Source organism: Pongo pygmaeus, chromosome 16 (assembly GCF_028885625.2).
Source record: "Pongo pygmaeus isolate AG05252 chromosome 16, NHGRI_mPonPyg2-v2.0_pri, whole genome shotgun sequence".
NCBI classification, from domain to species: Eukaryota; Metazoa; Chordata; class Mammalia; order Primates; family Hominidae; genus Pongo; species Pongo pygmaeus.
Genome location: NC_072389.2, coordinates 89866543 through 89879724, shown reverse-complemented (window position 1 = coordinate 89879724; position 13182 = coordinate 89866543). Strand labels below are relative to the sequence as shown.

At 41.7% G+C, this 13182-nt stretch overlaps 1 protein-coding gene, 1 long non-coding RNA gene and 1 other non-coding gene across 5 annotated transcripts in view; 2 read left to right on the top strand and 1 right to left on the bottom strand.

Annotated features, from left to right (window-relative positions):
• Positions 1 to 13182, top strand: part of LOC129014394 (uncharacterized) — a 32079-nt gene continuing 18897 nt past the window's right edge. The window contains exons 1-4 of one of the 3 annotated variants that reach the window (XR_008494208.2): positions 80 to 364; positions 4113 to 4268; positions 6210 to 6265; positions 6383 to 6686. This is a non-coding gene — a long non-coding RNA (uncharacterized LOC129014394). Of the gene's footprint in view, positions 365 to 4112; positions 4269 to 6209; positions 6266 to 6382; positions 6687 to 13182 lie in introns of those variants that run through there. The other 2 variants (XR_008494210.2, XR_008494209.2) reach the window with 2 other exon arrangements.
• Positions 5431 to 5557, top strand: LOC129014904 (small Cajal body-specific RNA 15). The gene has a single exon (XR_008494425.1). It is a non-coding gene; the product is annotated as a small Cajal body-specific RNA 15 (non-coding RNA).
• Positions 6667 to 13182, bottom strand: part of FSD2 (fibronectin type III and SPRY domain containing 2) — a 31616-nt gene continuing 25100 nt past the window's right edge. The window contains exons 11-12 of the mRNA XM_054451755.1: positions 11557 to 11733; positions 6667 to 9076 (exon numbers count right to left, since the gene is read on the bottom strand). Of these exons, the coding sequence (XP_054307730.1) occupies positions 8824 to 9076; positions 11557 to 11733 (430 nt within the window). The 3' untranslated portion in view covers positions 6667 to 8823. The remainder of the gene's footprint in view (positions 9077 to 11556; positions 11734 to 13182) is intronic.

Below are 13182 nucleotides of genomic sequence, written 5' to 3'. Positions count from 1 at the left end.
AGTAATATCACGCTGGTGCGTGGGGCGGGACTTCCTCTCACGCGCAGGAAACGAGAAGGGCTTTTCCGCCGGAAGGAGAGTGGATTTACTAGGAAGGTGGGACGTTGGAGGGGCGGCCGCATGGAGTAAGTACTGTCTCTGGCCACCCGGCAGAGCCAGTGACAGTAGCGTCCTGGTAGGCAGGCAGGCGTATCAGGTTTCAGAGGATGCGGCTGGGAACGGGAGTAGAGGTGAGGGGACGTTGCATCTGTCGCGGTGTGTATCTTTTGGGGGTTCAGCGCCACCAGCGACCTGGGCCTCATTCATCGCGCTTACATTTCTCCACCTCATTTGAAGAACGAGCTTGGTAGCCCACGGAGCTGAGGTTAGTATAAATGCAGAAGGGAGAAGTATGCACTCACCAGACTAAAGTTTACAGTTTTAACATAGGTTGTGCTGTCCTGTGTCCCACAAGGGCCTGCGAGAACCCAGACATTCTGAATCGGTGACGCCTGCTGGAGGCAGCAGCACCTGTTGCATTAATTTTAGAACACACACACGAAGTTGGTAATTCTTAAGCTTCCTGAATCTGCTGGCAGTCATTTGGTGTCAGAAGCAGAGCAAAGCTTGGTCATCTCCCTCCTTTTAGCTTAAACCGAAGCATGATGAGGGGAGATAGGCCGAAAGTTACACAGCTTGTTAATAACAGAGCCGAGAGTGAAAGCGCGATTTCTTCATTTTCAGCCCGGAATTATTTGTTCTACACCATACTGTTTCTTTGCATTGCTAGACAATTCGTCTTTTTTTACGAGGTTGACGAGGAGTTGCAAGGAGGAGTGAAAAGGGTGGTAATGTACGTCTACATACAGTATAAATCCATGAAAGGCAAAATCCGTGTGTGTTAGGAGTTAGAACTGTGTCAGTCATCTACATCTTCCATAGTTTATAGATGGAGACGAGTCTGTCACGTCGCTTCTGTCATTTCCCTTTTAGGAACAGATGTGTAGTAACAATATGTGAAGAAGGAACTTTCATTGCCTGTTACATAAATTTACACAGAGCGGCCTGGGGTTCACTGAACAAGCTATGTGCTCACCCTAGAAAACTGATTCTGTAGAGTGCACTGCAGTCAAACCTCAGCTGTTTTAAGTAATCTTACATTTGGTGCTTGTGTGGCTTAAATGTCTTGTGCATTATTGCAGTCATCTCTCTCATGTTATGAAATGGAAATGTGTTGTAGGAAAGTGGCAAGCCTGTGAAGAAAGTAAGTGAGCCTGAGGCCCAGAAAACCATACATTAGCAAATATTGAAAAACTGTTCACATCACATAGGGGGTATCTGAAGTACTGAGGAGCTCATTCAACCAGATGTTCATTGTGGGGAAGCCATGAATAGCCTCCCTTTCCTGGGTTCAAGCGATTTTCCTGCCTCAGCCTTCCGAGTAGCTGGGATTACAGGTCCGTGCCACCATGCGCTGCTAAGTTTTGTATTTTTAGTAGAGACAGGGGTCTCACCATGTTGGCCAGGCTGATCTCGAACTCCTGACCTCAGGTGATCCTCCCACCTTGGCCTCCCAAAGTGCTGGTATTACAGGTGTGAGCCACCGTGCCTGGCTCCTATATAAACAATTTTCAAACTTGTTGGTCTCAAGAGCCACTTAACAGTTATTGAGGACTCCAAAGAGCTTTTGTTCATATGAAAATAGTTTTGACTTCACTAACCCCCAGAAGGGCTTTCAGAAGCCCCCACAGAAACCAGCTTTTAAGAACTACTTTATGCAGATGTTTCAAAGAAGTTTTAGATTATGTAGAGGAATGATTGCTGTTGTGATTGTGACATAAGCAGAAGTATCACCTTAAAAATGCAACAAGCACAGTAGCTTTTATTTCCAGTAGCTGTGTAATTCCAGGCACAGAGAACACAAACAGATGTCCATCTTTAATTCTTTTCTTGTTTTTTTGAGACAAGACCTCACTGTCACCCAGGCTGGAGTGCAGTAGTGCAATCACAGCTCACTGGCAGCCTTGACCTCCTGAGCTCAAGAGCTCCTCCACCTCAGCCTCCTGAGTAGCTGGGGCCACAAGTGTGTGCTACCACCCTGGCTAATTAAAAAAAAAAATTGTTTTGTAGAGACGGGGTCTCTCTGTGTTGCTCAGACTGATCTCAAACTCCTGAGCTCAAGCCATCCTCCCACCTTGGCCTCCCGAAGTGTTGGAATTACAGGCGTCAGCCACTGCGCCTGGCCTGTGATATTTTTCTATGCTTGGAAAGTTTATTAATCAGCTAGGATACTTCTCTACAAAAATACACATATATAACTTGAGATTTAAACTTAGCCAGCTGTGGTGGTTCACACCTGTAATCTCAGCACTTTGGGAGGACGAGGTGGGTGGATCGCTTGCGCTTAGGAGTTTGAGACCAGCCTGGGCAACAGGGCAAAACCCCATCTCTACAAAACTGCACCCAGCCATTTTATATTCTTTTTATCTCATTGCTTTTTTTTTTTTTTTTTTTTTTTAGTGGTTTCAGACAGTGGTTCAGACCAGCTGCTAGAGAATCAAGGGCTAAGAAGAGAAGACTACCAATTTAGTAGATTTGGACATGGACAAGCCACAGGCAGTTTCTCTTCTCACTCTCTTGGCCAGTCATCTCTTGCTCACCTTCCCCTGCCAGTAGCCAGTAGCATGTGACAGCCTCTATATTCCATCTCCCTCTTCTCCCTCTTCCAGAACTAAGATGAGTTTTCAATGGATAACTGTTTAGAAACATACCCACTGCTGAGTTTATAATAAATAGGTAAATGGTGTTTAAAATGCCTTATGTAGGAATCCTTGGTAGATAGTTATATGTGGTTATTTTTTGGGAAGTTGGCTTGAGGTTCTTTGAAGGGCTGGGAACATGTGTTTCTTTTGTGTGTTCCTGTGTGTGTCAAAGTTTTATATGTTCATTGGTGCTCTACACGTTCAGAGAAACGTTTCCAATAACGAACCATAGAATGATCCCTGGAGCATAGGATCCCACTGTTTGAAAATTCTAGCCATCGATCACTTTATAAGAAAAGGATGAAATTTCAAACAAGGAGTTTGTTTATCTGATTTCCACCCTACAGATAATATATAAATTTGGCCAAAGTTGTTTGGGGGAGAGGGGCTGTTGTTAGGTACTGAGCTATAATACTTTGTTGCTTTGTATCACTTTTAAAAGTGACTTTTAAAGATACTTGACATTTGAAAAGGAATCACCTTTGATCTTTCTAAGTCCCTAATTTGACATTACCTTTATAGCATATAATTTATTCCGTAAAGTCTTAGATCCTGAAACTAGCAGAAAGCCAAATACTCATGTTGTGCTATAAATATAGGATTGACAGTTAAGCTTACTCAGTAGTCAAGGGGGCAGCTTTCACTCACCAGCCTCCAGGGCATATGAACCAAATTTATGATTCAGAACATTTAAAATATACATTTTGAAGGTCTTTGGGCTCTCTTACGTATAGTCTAACTATAATAAATATTAAATGTGTCAAAAGTCTCTTGCAGTGATGGGAAGAGCATTCTAAACCACATACATCTTTCCCATCCCGATTGTCCTGTGCCCCTCCCACTCTTCCCAGATGAGAAGTCACCATGGAGCACTGTTACTAATGGGACTGTGTATCAGATCTTTAAAGTATATTGGGACAGAAGAAAGGTTGATATTTTGGGGTGGTTTTTTTTTTTTTGAGACGGAGTTTTCACTCTTGTTGCTAAGGCTGGAGTGCTATGGCGCAATCTTGGCTCACTACAATCTCCGCCTCCCTGGTTCAAGTGATTCTCCTGCGTCAGCCTCCTGAGTAGCTGGGATTACACGCGCCCGCCACCATGCCCGGCTAATTTTTGTATTTTTAGTAGAGACGGGGGTTTCATCATGTTGGCTAGGCTGGTCTCGAACTCCTGACCTCAGGTGATCTGCCCGTCTTGGCCTCCCAAAGTGTTGGGATTACAGGCGTGAGCCACCATGCCCGGCAGGTTCATATTTTTAATGTTTCCTTCTAATCCCGAAGCACACACAAATTTGAAAGCTGCTTTGCTTTCTAATAAAGAGGCTTTTCCTTTGATTTGGAAGATAATTTGATGTCTCTTTTCTCTTTGCAGGTATATGAGCTCCCTGAAAGCACAAAGCAGTTATTTCAATCTTCAGATCATTCAGAGATTATGAAGGCACAAACCCTGCCTTCAATTTGCTTATAGTCAAGTGGAGCAGACACAAGTCAATGATTGCAGTATAGCCACTTAAGTAATCTAAAAGAGGTGAGTCTGGCACTTAACCTTTCCTGGGAGGGGGAGGAATAAGGCAGTGTTTCCAAGAGGTGATTTTGGAGCTATACAGGCATTAGGTAGACAAGGAAGGGGAGGTCCATTCTGGGTGCCTAGGACTCTGTGGCTGATTTATAAATTCTAAATGGTACAAAAAACAGTGTTGAGTATCTTTTACCTTTCTCCAGAGTACTGTTCTTACTTTTGGATAGTGCTGCTTGTTTTTTCCTTCCCTCTCCCTGTCCCTGTCACCTTTAAATTAAATGAATGTTTGGAAGGAAGTAGGAGGGTAAGAATCTTTCTGGGTGGCAGAATAATAGATGGGTCTACCAAGAGCAATGTATATACCCAGTAAAGCCATCTCTAAAACTGTGTTTCTGGATTGTTACAGTGCATAGTTGGGAAATCTCAGTTTTGTTGGCTGTGTACTTTCCCAGTGAATGGATTATATTCCTTTCTGTGATCCAGTCTGTTTGAATTTAAGGGCATCTCTTAAATTCCTTTCAAGCAAGAGACCTAACATTTAGACTTAGGAATGAGAGTAGGAGAGACAGCAAGATTAGAATCCAAGTTCATACTACCAAAACATTTTTATTGGCTGTGTTTGAGTGACTACATGTTGTTTGAATCAGCTGCAGGCTAATTTGTAACATTTCAAATAAATGATAGTTTAATTCCTCCAGTATTTGAGTAAGGTGAAAATAGAGCTAAAAACCATGATTCTGTCACAGTCTGGGAAAATGAAAAAGCAATCAATTAGTGAGTTGGGCTTAATTTTTTTTTTTTTTCTGGAACTGGTAATAGCAGCAAACAAGCAGTAAAGTAGTCAGACATGATATACTTGACAAGAACCACCACCTGTTCAGTAGCAACTCTAAAATAAGTACTAACTTAGGGGCAGTTGTTGTGCCCAGGTCATAGTCATACTCCTTCCAGGGGACTTCCTGATGACAGAAAAGATGCTGACCAGCTGGGGTCTTCTTTCCAAATAACAAACTTCTCTCTTGCATTTAGATTAATTAACCATTGGTTACAGTGAAACAAGCATATATGTACAGAGTTAATCTCTTATAGCTTGAAGTTATAAATGATCTTTATTTGAGTATCTTGACATTTTAAAGGACAGTGTTTTAAAGCTGGATTTGGTTATGTTCTTCTGGAGACTAAGAAAATAGAGTCCTTGAAATCAAGCTGACTCTGCTTTTAGCCTCCTAAATGAAAAGGTAGATAGAACAGGTCTTGTTTGCAAAATAAATTCAAGACCTACTTATCTACCAACAGCAATTATACACTTTCCATTGTCTTTCTATAGAAAATAGGAGTAGTACACTTATAGATGAGAAAACTGGAGAAAGACATAATGAACATGTGAGAATCTTGCTCTACTAATTGATAGGAAGGTGACTAGAAATTGGAGAAGTTGTCTTGGTAAGTTGAGGAGAGGACTTTTCTTATAGTGCAGTCTGGTAGCTGAACCTCCTTGCATCAAGACCAATATAGTCTTATTTATAGAATGCCACATCACAGTGAATTGTGCTGTGGACAGCTTCCAGTGTGTGACTTGTGGAAGATGATGATTTTAACAGATTTTGGAGGATGAGAAGTATTAAGAAAAAGGCCCCACTGCCCATGCATTTGCTCTGCTTTTTACTTTTGACCACTTATACACTTCCGAAATATCTTATTGGAGGTATACAAGTGATTGTGTGTCATTTGAACCAGCAGGAAGTAATTTATTAAACACACTTTTCTAAATAAAAGTCATTTAATTTTATCAGAAATCAGTGTCATTTTAGATTGCAAGTCTCAAACCAACTTTCCACTTCTGACTTGTAAGGGTGCCTTAAATTCTGAATACTCTGAATTACTAAACCCATGTTAGTTTACACCAAGATTCTGTGGTGGTTTTACATATTCTTTTTCCCCTTTGTTAAGGTGGGGAGGCCACAGCTCATGTGAATGACTTTCTCAGGAGTTATAAAGTGATACAGGTAAAGCTAAGAAAAGAACAGATTTAGATATCTTTTGTTTTAACTGTCCAATGTTAGGGATTGTGGCTACAGTGGTCTAATTTTTAAAAACTCTTTTTTTGCTTTGTTTTTTAACAGACTTATCAGCAGGTTGCAGGTGAACATGGCCTTGAGGTAAATCTGTCCCTTGCTGAATACAGTTTCAGTAGATTGTTTATAGTAGTTTCAGGAATTGAGATTTTTTACAAAAATACAAAAGTTTTGCTTGGTTCTGTTCTAGATGTTTTTCTTCTAAATAAATGAGAAAGATGTTTCAACAAAGGCTCTTTATGCTGAATAATTGTGATGCTTGAAGTTGCTAATCTGCTTTAAGTGGATTTTAAATGTCAGACAATTCTAGACAGTTTTTTCTTGGTCAAATAAAAATTTAATTAAAACTTTATAGGTGTTGAGTTTTTAATCCATTTATCCGTGTTCATATTAACATGTGTAGTATTCCATAAAACCTATTAGAACCCTGAATTCAAACTTGCCTTCTCTGTGATATCCTGTTTTTTACTTGGTAGTTTCTGTTTCAGTAGCTGAGAACTTTTTTTTTTTTTTTTTTTTTTTGAGATGGAGTCTTGATCTGTGAGGCATCGCGGCTCACTGCAAGCTCCACCTCCCAGGTTCACGCCATTCTCCTGCCTCAGCCTCCCAAGTAGCTGGGACTACAGGCGCCCGCCACCAGGCCCAGCTAATTTTTTGTATTTTTAGTAGAGATGGGGTTTCACCGTATTAGCCAGGATGGTCTCGATCTCCTGACCTTGTGATCCACCCGCCTCGGCCTCCCAAAGTGCTGGGATTACAGGCGTGAGCCACCGCGCCCAGCCGAGAACATTTTTAAATATACATAATATGTATCTTTTAATTGTTTATAACTGAAACTATTTCTGTGGTTACATCTGCTGTCCCTTGCTTCAGAGTAGACAGTCAAGCTTGGCAGGATAGGTGTGTGTGTGTATAACGAGTTATTAAATTGTCAGTGTGAATTGTTAATTCAGGAACCTGAGCTGCCATTTATACCAGTAGGCAGAGTTTAGTAGGAGATGAGAGTCTTTCAGTTTGTCAGACTTTGCATGTGCTGGAAAACATCAGAGGTTTTTTGTTTGTTTGTTTTTGAGACAGAGTTTCGCTCTTGTTGCCAAGGCTGGAGTGCAGTGGCACAATCTCGGCTCACTGCAGCCTCTGCCCCCCGGGTTCAAACAATTCTCCTGCCTCAGCCTCCTGAGTAGCTGGGATTACAGGCGCCCACCACCATGCCCGGCTAATTTTTTGTATTTTTAGTAGAGATGGGGTTTCGCCAGAAAACATAAAAGTGGACTTTTTTTTTTAAACACAAAACCTTAAATGATGAGATTAGGGCATATCTGGGTTTAGAGGCATCTGTGGGACATGATACTGAATTGTAATTGCTTCACAAACGGAATTATTCTGCAGCTTCACTCACAAGCTTTGAAAATGCTATGTGTGCAGAGCTTAAGTGGCAACTGGAAACTTGAACGGGAGAACCAGGAATGTAGCTGGTGGAGTTGGGCATTGAGCCCACAGAATGGCCTGGGGGCAGTGAGGCAGGATGCCTGAAAGCTGCCTAGCTAGAGACCAGTCTTCCTTCCCATGCTCAGCTTTGCCCTTTGGTGGGCTGTTAATTTCTTTAAAAAAAATTGTCGCGCATTTGCTAATATGCCACAGATGCCCGTCTGTTCTTTCACGCTGCCTCCATTCTAGGTTTTTTCCCATTTCTTGGCTGTAGGTCCTTTGCTATAGTTTTGAAAGGGCCCTGCCATCCTTCACATGGAGAGCAGTAAGAGGCCAAAGAGCAGTGGCTGAAGAAGATACTAATTTATTCAACAAATACTTGGTGACAGCTGTTAGGTGTTAGCCCTTGGTGATCTAGCAATGAACAAAACAGGCACTGTCCCTCCGTTCATGGAATTAGGCATTATAGAGGTAATTTCAAAATTAGAGAGTGGTGCATACTGTGTAGGAGTGGAACAGGGTATTATATAGAGTACACAGTGGAAGGGACCTCACCACAGTGCTGCTTACTATTGGGAAAACGAGGGTAGAAGACATTGAGAAGGGCACACAGCTTCCCTGGTTCTCTACAGACAGCCTCTTGCCTTCTCAAGTGTATTCTTGGCTGACTCATGAAATGCATGGGTGTACTGGTGCTGCTGGAGCCATTAAGACTACCCTCCTCCTCTCCCAAGCTCTCTAGGTCTTGGAAACTCAAGATATTTTGCATATACACAAATACAGTTTGACAGCTTTAAAGACTTTTGAGTTCGTTTAGTCTGAGCCTTTATTTTACAGCTGGGCCTGGTAGTGACTATCCTAGCAGCACACAGGTAGCAGCACACAGGACTAGAATCCAGGTTGGGTGAAATGAGCGCCAGCACACCAGTCTGTCAGATAATAGCATGAGCCATAAATCGTGCTGGGCACATGGTGCTTAAATGCCAGGTTCAGCCAGCTAAGGCGTGAGTGGCTGCAAGAGGGGTAGGCATGGAAGACAGGAAACTGGACATCAGAATGTTCTAATAGAAAGTGACATGTTTTGGCATTGAAATGCCATTATGTACCTTTAGACACCCAGGCTTTTCCAAAGAAAAACAGGGATGCACAAATTCGTGAAGCTGACAACTAAATGTATATAGATGCTGAGAAAGGTCCACATTGAAAAATGACAACTTTGAATTTTCATAGTCTAATAGAATGCCAATCTTCTTTGGTGGAACTGTTATTCTTATATCTGGAGTTGTTCTGTTGTGCAGAAATTCATACTTATGCCTGAAAATTAAATTTGACATAATAAAGTTTCAGTAATTCTATAGATTGATTATTTATAGAACATTTCATACTAATTTTATTCGTAGTCCTATGATTTTGCTATTTTCTAGTATTAAATGACTACCAAAGTGACAAGCCATTTCTAAAATTATATTCTCTAAACTATCTCTTTTCTAAAATTTGCCCTAAGATTCTTTTTTTTTTTTTTAGACGGAGTCTCACTCTGTTACCCAAGCTGGTGTGCAGTGGCGCAATCTCGGCTCACTGCAACCTTGGCCTCCTGGGTTCAAGCGATTCTCCTGCCTTAGCCTCCTGAGTAGCTGGGATTACAGGCGTGCACCACCAAGCCTGGCTAATTTTTGTATTTTTAGTAGAGACAGGGTTTCACTGTGTTGCCCAGGCTGGTCTTGAACTCCTGAGCTCAGGCAGTCCGCCCGCCTTGGCCTCCCAAAGTGCTGGGATTACAGGTGTGAGCCACTGCTCCTGGCCAAAACATTTTTCAAACATCATTTTTTCTCTAGCAACCTCTTAACCTAAGAAATTTACCCATAGCATCCTGAACTCTCTTGCATCTAAACTAGCATAGGACTAGAACATGTTTTTAAAATTTGGATTAGACATTTGAAACAGGGAACCTTGTGATTTTCCATGTGATAAAATGGGCCTCTTGGTATAAGCTCTTCTATGCACAGTTACTCCAGTTCTTAAACTTTCAAATTGAGTGGGGAGCCAGTGGGCCTGTTACCAATCAATATTATATCACTATCCATGCTCTGCATCCTGTGTACTTTGAAAAATGGCAGAAATCAAAACCTGTCACAGGAATTTCCTAACCCTGCTACCTACAGATATTTGAAGAGCTCTTCGTGTCAACAGGCTAGTTTAGGCTACTGTGATAAATACTTGGAATATGATCTAAACGTGTCAGAGGAAGCCTGCCTGTCTCTAGCCCATTTCACCTTATTTTAACTAAGCAGCTGCCAGAAGCTATATGAGTCCTTTCCTCTACTTTCTCTGCTACCACCAATAGAGTCTAATACTATGAGCCAAAAGTGCAAGTCTGCTAGGAGACCTTATCCTAGGATACCTTACCTTCATTCTCCACTTGTAATGTGTGTGCACATGTGCATGCACACACACACACACACACACACACCTACATCTGTAAGGAATTGGCTTGGCTCTAGCACTTGGCCTGTAGCTTTTGCCCTTCCTTTGTCATTCTTCAGTTTCCACCTCTCTTCTATTCTGTATTCTTACCCCCCTTATTCCTCCCCCTACACACAGACTTCTAGGCTTTCTTTATGTTCCCTTAGTTTTACTCTGCCCCTTGTTCTTGCCTTTCTAAAGAAGAGACTTTGATCTTTAGTCTTACTTCAGGCAGAATCCCCAAATAAAGTATCTGCCTCAGTGTATAGTAATTCTTGGATTCCCCAAACTGGGTGTGAGGTTTAGTAGATTTCATTAGAGTCTTCATCTGTTATCGGGGGGAAGTTGGTCTTCTCACTTATGCTTGGGCATGACACATAATGTGTAAATAATCATGATAGAGGATCATGGGCAGAGAACATTGGATGAACATTAATAGGATTCATCAAACCAAGGAGGGTCAGAGGCCCCATTTTACAAGGTGTGATAGGAAAGCAGTGTGGGGTCTTGTTTTTCAGTTTTTGAGGTGAAGGAAGGTTGTAACCATGGCCTTCTAAGTCTGAAAGTTTATTCATTGGCCTGGGCTTCATGAGACTTTCTTTCCCACTATGTGGAACTACTCCATGTGTAAAGACAGAGTGCCCAGCAGCAGGAGCAAACCAGAATTAGCCATAAGTACTAAGCCTCTTGCCCGCATTTACTTAAAAAGATGGAACTGGGGCTTCAAAGCGAACTGTATTGGCTTAATACTAAAGGTGAACAGAAATGAAAAATCTATCACTTAAGTGATTAGGAATGAAATCTTTGGAGCCAGACTGCTTGAGTTTGAATCCAAGTTCCAGATCCATGTCGTTTGGATTATCTAATTGCTGTGAGGTGTGGTCTTCTTATTTTTATTCTTTTATTTTTGTTTTTTGTTTTTTTTTTAGAGATGGGGTCTTGCTATGTTGCCCAAGCTGGCCTTGAAGTCCAGGGCTCAAACAACACTCCCACCTCACTCTCCTGAGTAGCTGGGACTACAGGTGCACACCACTGTACCCCGCATTCTGATTTTTAAAATGAGATAACACAATTGTAAGAAGTAAATGAGATAATGCATGTAAGAGTACTTGGCACATAATTCTTCATAAATTTTAGCTATTTTTAGCTCAGAGAAAAGCTGTTCTTTTTCCTCTTGCTTGGACTTTAGGGAAAGTGGCTGGCAGCAACTCCTGAAATATCTTAGAATATTTGTAAAACATAACGTATGTCTTAATTATTGCTAGTGAAAAGATCTTGCTGTAATCTTTCAAAAGCAAATTTTAATTGTCAGTATCCAGATTTTACTTTACCTTGATGATGCAAATGTGTGCCTCATGCACCAGGAGAGGCAATTTGCTCCCAGATCCTCCTGTTTAGGGACATCTTCAAAGGCCACACCAACTGTGTAGTCCAAATGCTCATCCACCTCCACCTCCCAGTAATGGTGCCCTCGGACTGGAATTAGGTTTCCCATGACAGCAACACACCTGGTTTTAGAAAGTGGAAGCATGTGTGATCTGGGGTGCCCCAAGCCTGGCTGTGCAGGTCAGTGACGCCAGCTGCTGGGATCAGTCAGTCAGTGGTCTACGAATGTGGTGGTAGGTGCTTCTGGACACTTAACTTGTAAAGCACCCTTAGCTCTCAAAGCTCTGTGGGCCGATGCTGAAGATTAGAGATTATGATACTGCTTGGTAATGGGAGAGGAGGAGGCACTAAACAACAGAACAAGTTTTGTTTGCTTTTTAAAATGGTTGGGGCTTTTATAGAAAAAGGTTTGGTTCACTTGTTCATAAAAAAAGAAAAGGGTTGAAAATACACAACACAGCATGGTTAAGGGAACCGTAAGCTTGAAGTTCACCATCATTGCTTATGGTACTAAATGAACATGGAAGGCCTTTGAGGTAGCCATCATGTTAGGGATGACTCCTGGTGGAAGACAAGAATTCAGAGGCCAGTCCAAGAAGAACAAGATAGCAGACTCTTCACAGATCATTAAAATCTACCTCCAAGGTTGCACTGGGAACAATTATACTGACAAAGATTAGGGTTATGTTTTGTTCTACATCAGCAAAGTATCAACAGAGGAAGGTTTTCAGTGAAAATCAAATTATATTGGTATCTCCAAAGTGAATGTTCTACCTTCTTCAGAAGACTCCTACATTAACCAATATATATATATAGCCCTCAACATCCCTAGAAAGATTTGTTCAGTTTAAAATTTTCTCTCTACTTTCAAAACCCCAAGTTCTTACTGCTCAAGCAAAGCTTTGGGAAAGAGGTTGCATGTTGGTTAACTTCTACCTCGGTTACCTCACCTATAAAATGAGGCCATCTCTGCTTCAAGCTCCAGACTCACATTTCTACCTGTTGTTTCAAATTCAGAATGTCCCAAATGGAAATAGTCATATTCCCACCCCTCTTATCTACCAAAGTTTGAGGTGTAGTGGGGAGGGGTACATACTTCTCACATCTCCATTTTGGTTAATAGAGTCATTATCTACCTGGTAACCCCTTGGTGGAAAACTAAGATGGGAATAATGTAGTGGCTACAAGCTCACCTTCTAGTTTGATTCCTGCTTCAACCCTTAATAGCATTATACTCTTGGGCAAGTTACTTCTCTGTGTTTTAAGTTTTCTCATCCGTCAACTGGGATTGATAATAGTACAGGGCTGTTAGGATGACTGCATGAGATGAAATACATTTAGCACTTGGTAAGCACTCTATAAATATGGCAATATGATAGTCCCTGACTCATCTCCCTCTCTGTTGCCCTTTAAACAGGTGAGCACCTAGCCTTGTTGGTTTTATGTGCTCAACAGCAGTTGACTCCCCTGGCTCCTCTCACCCACCCTACTGCATAGTCAAGCCCTCCATAGTCTCCTCTCTGGTCTCTTTGTTTCCCATCTGCCTTTGCCTTTCCCTCTCCCTCCCCAGC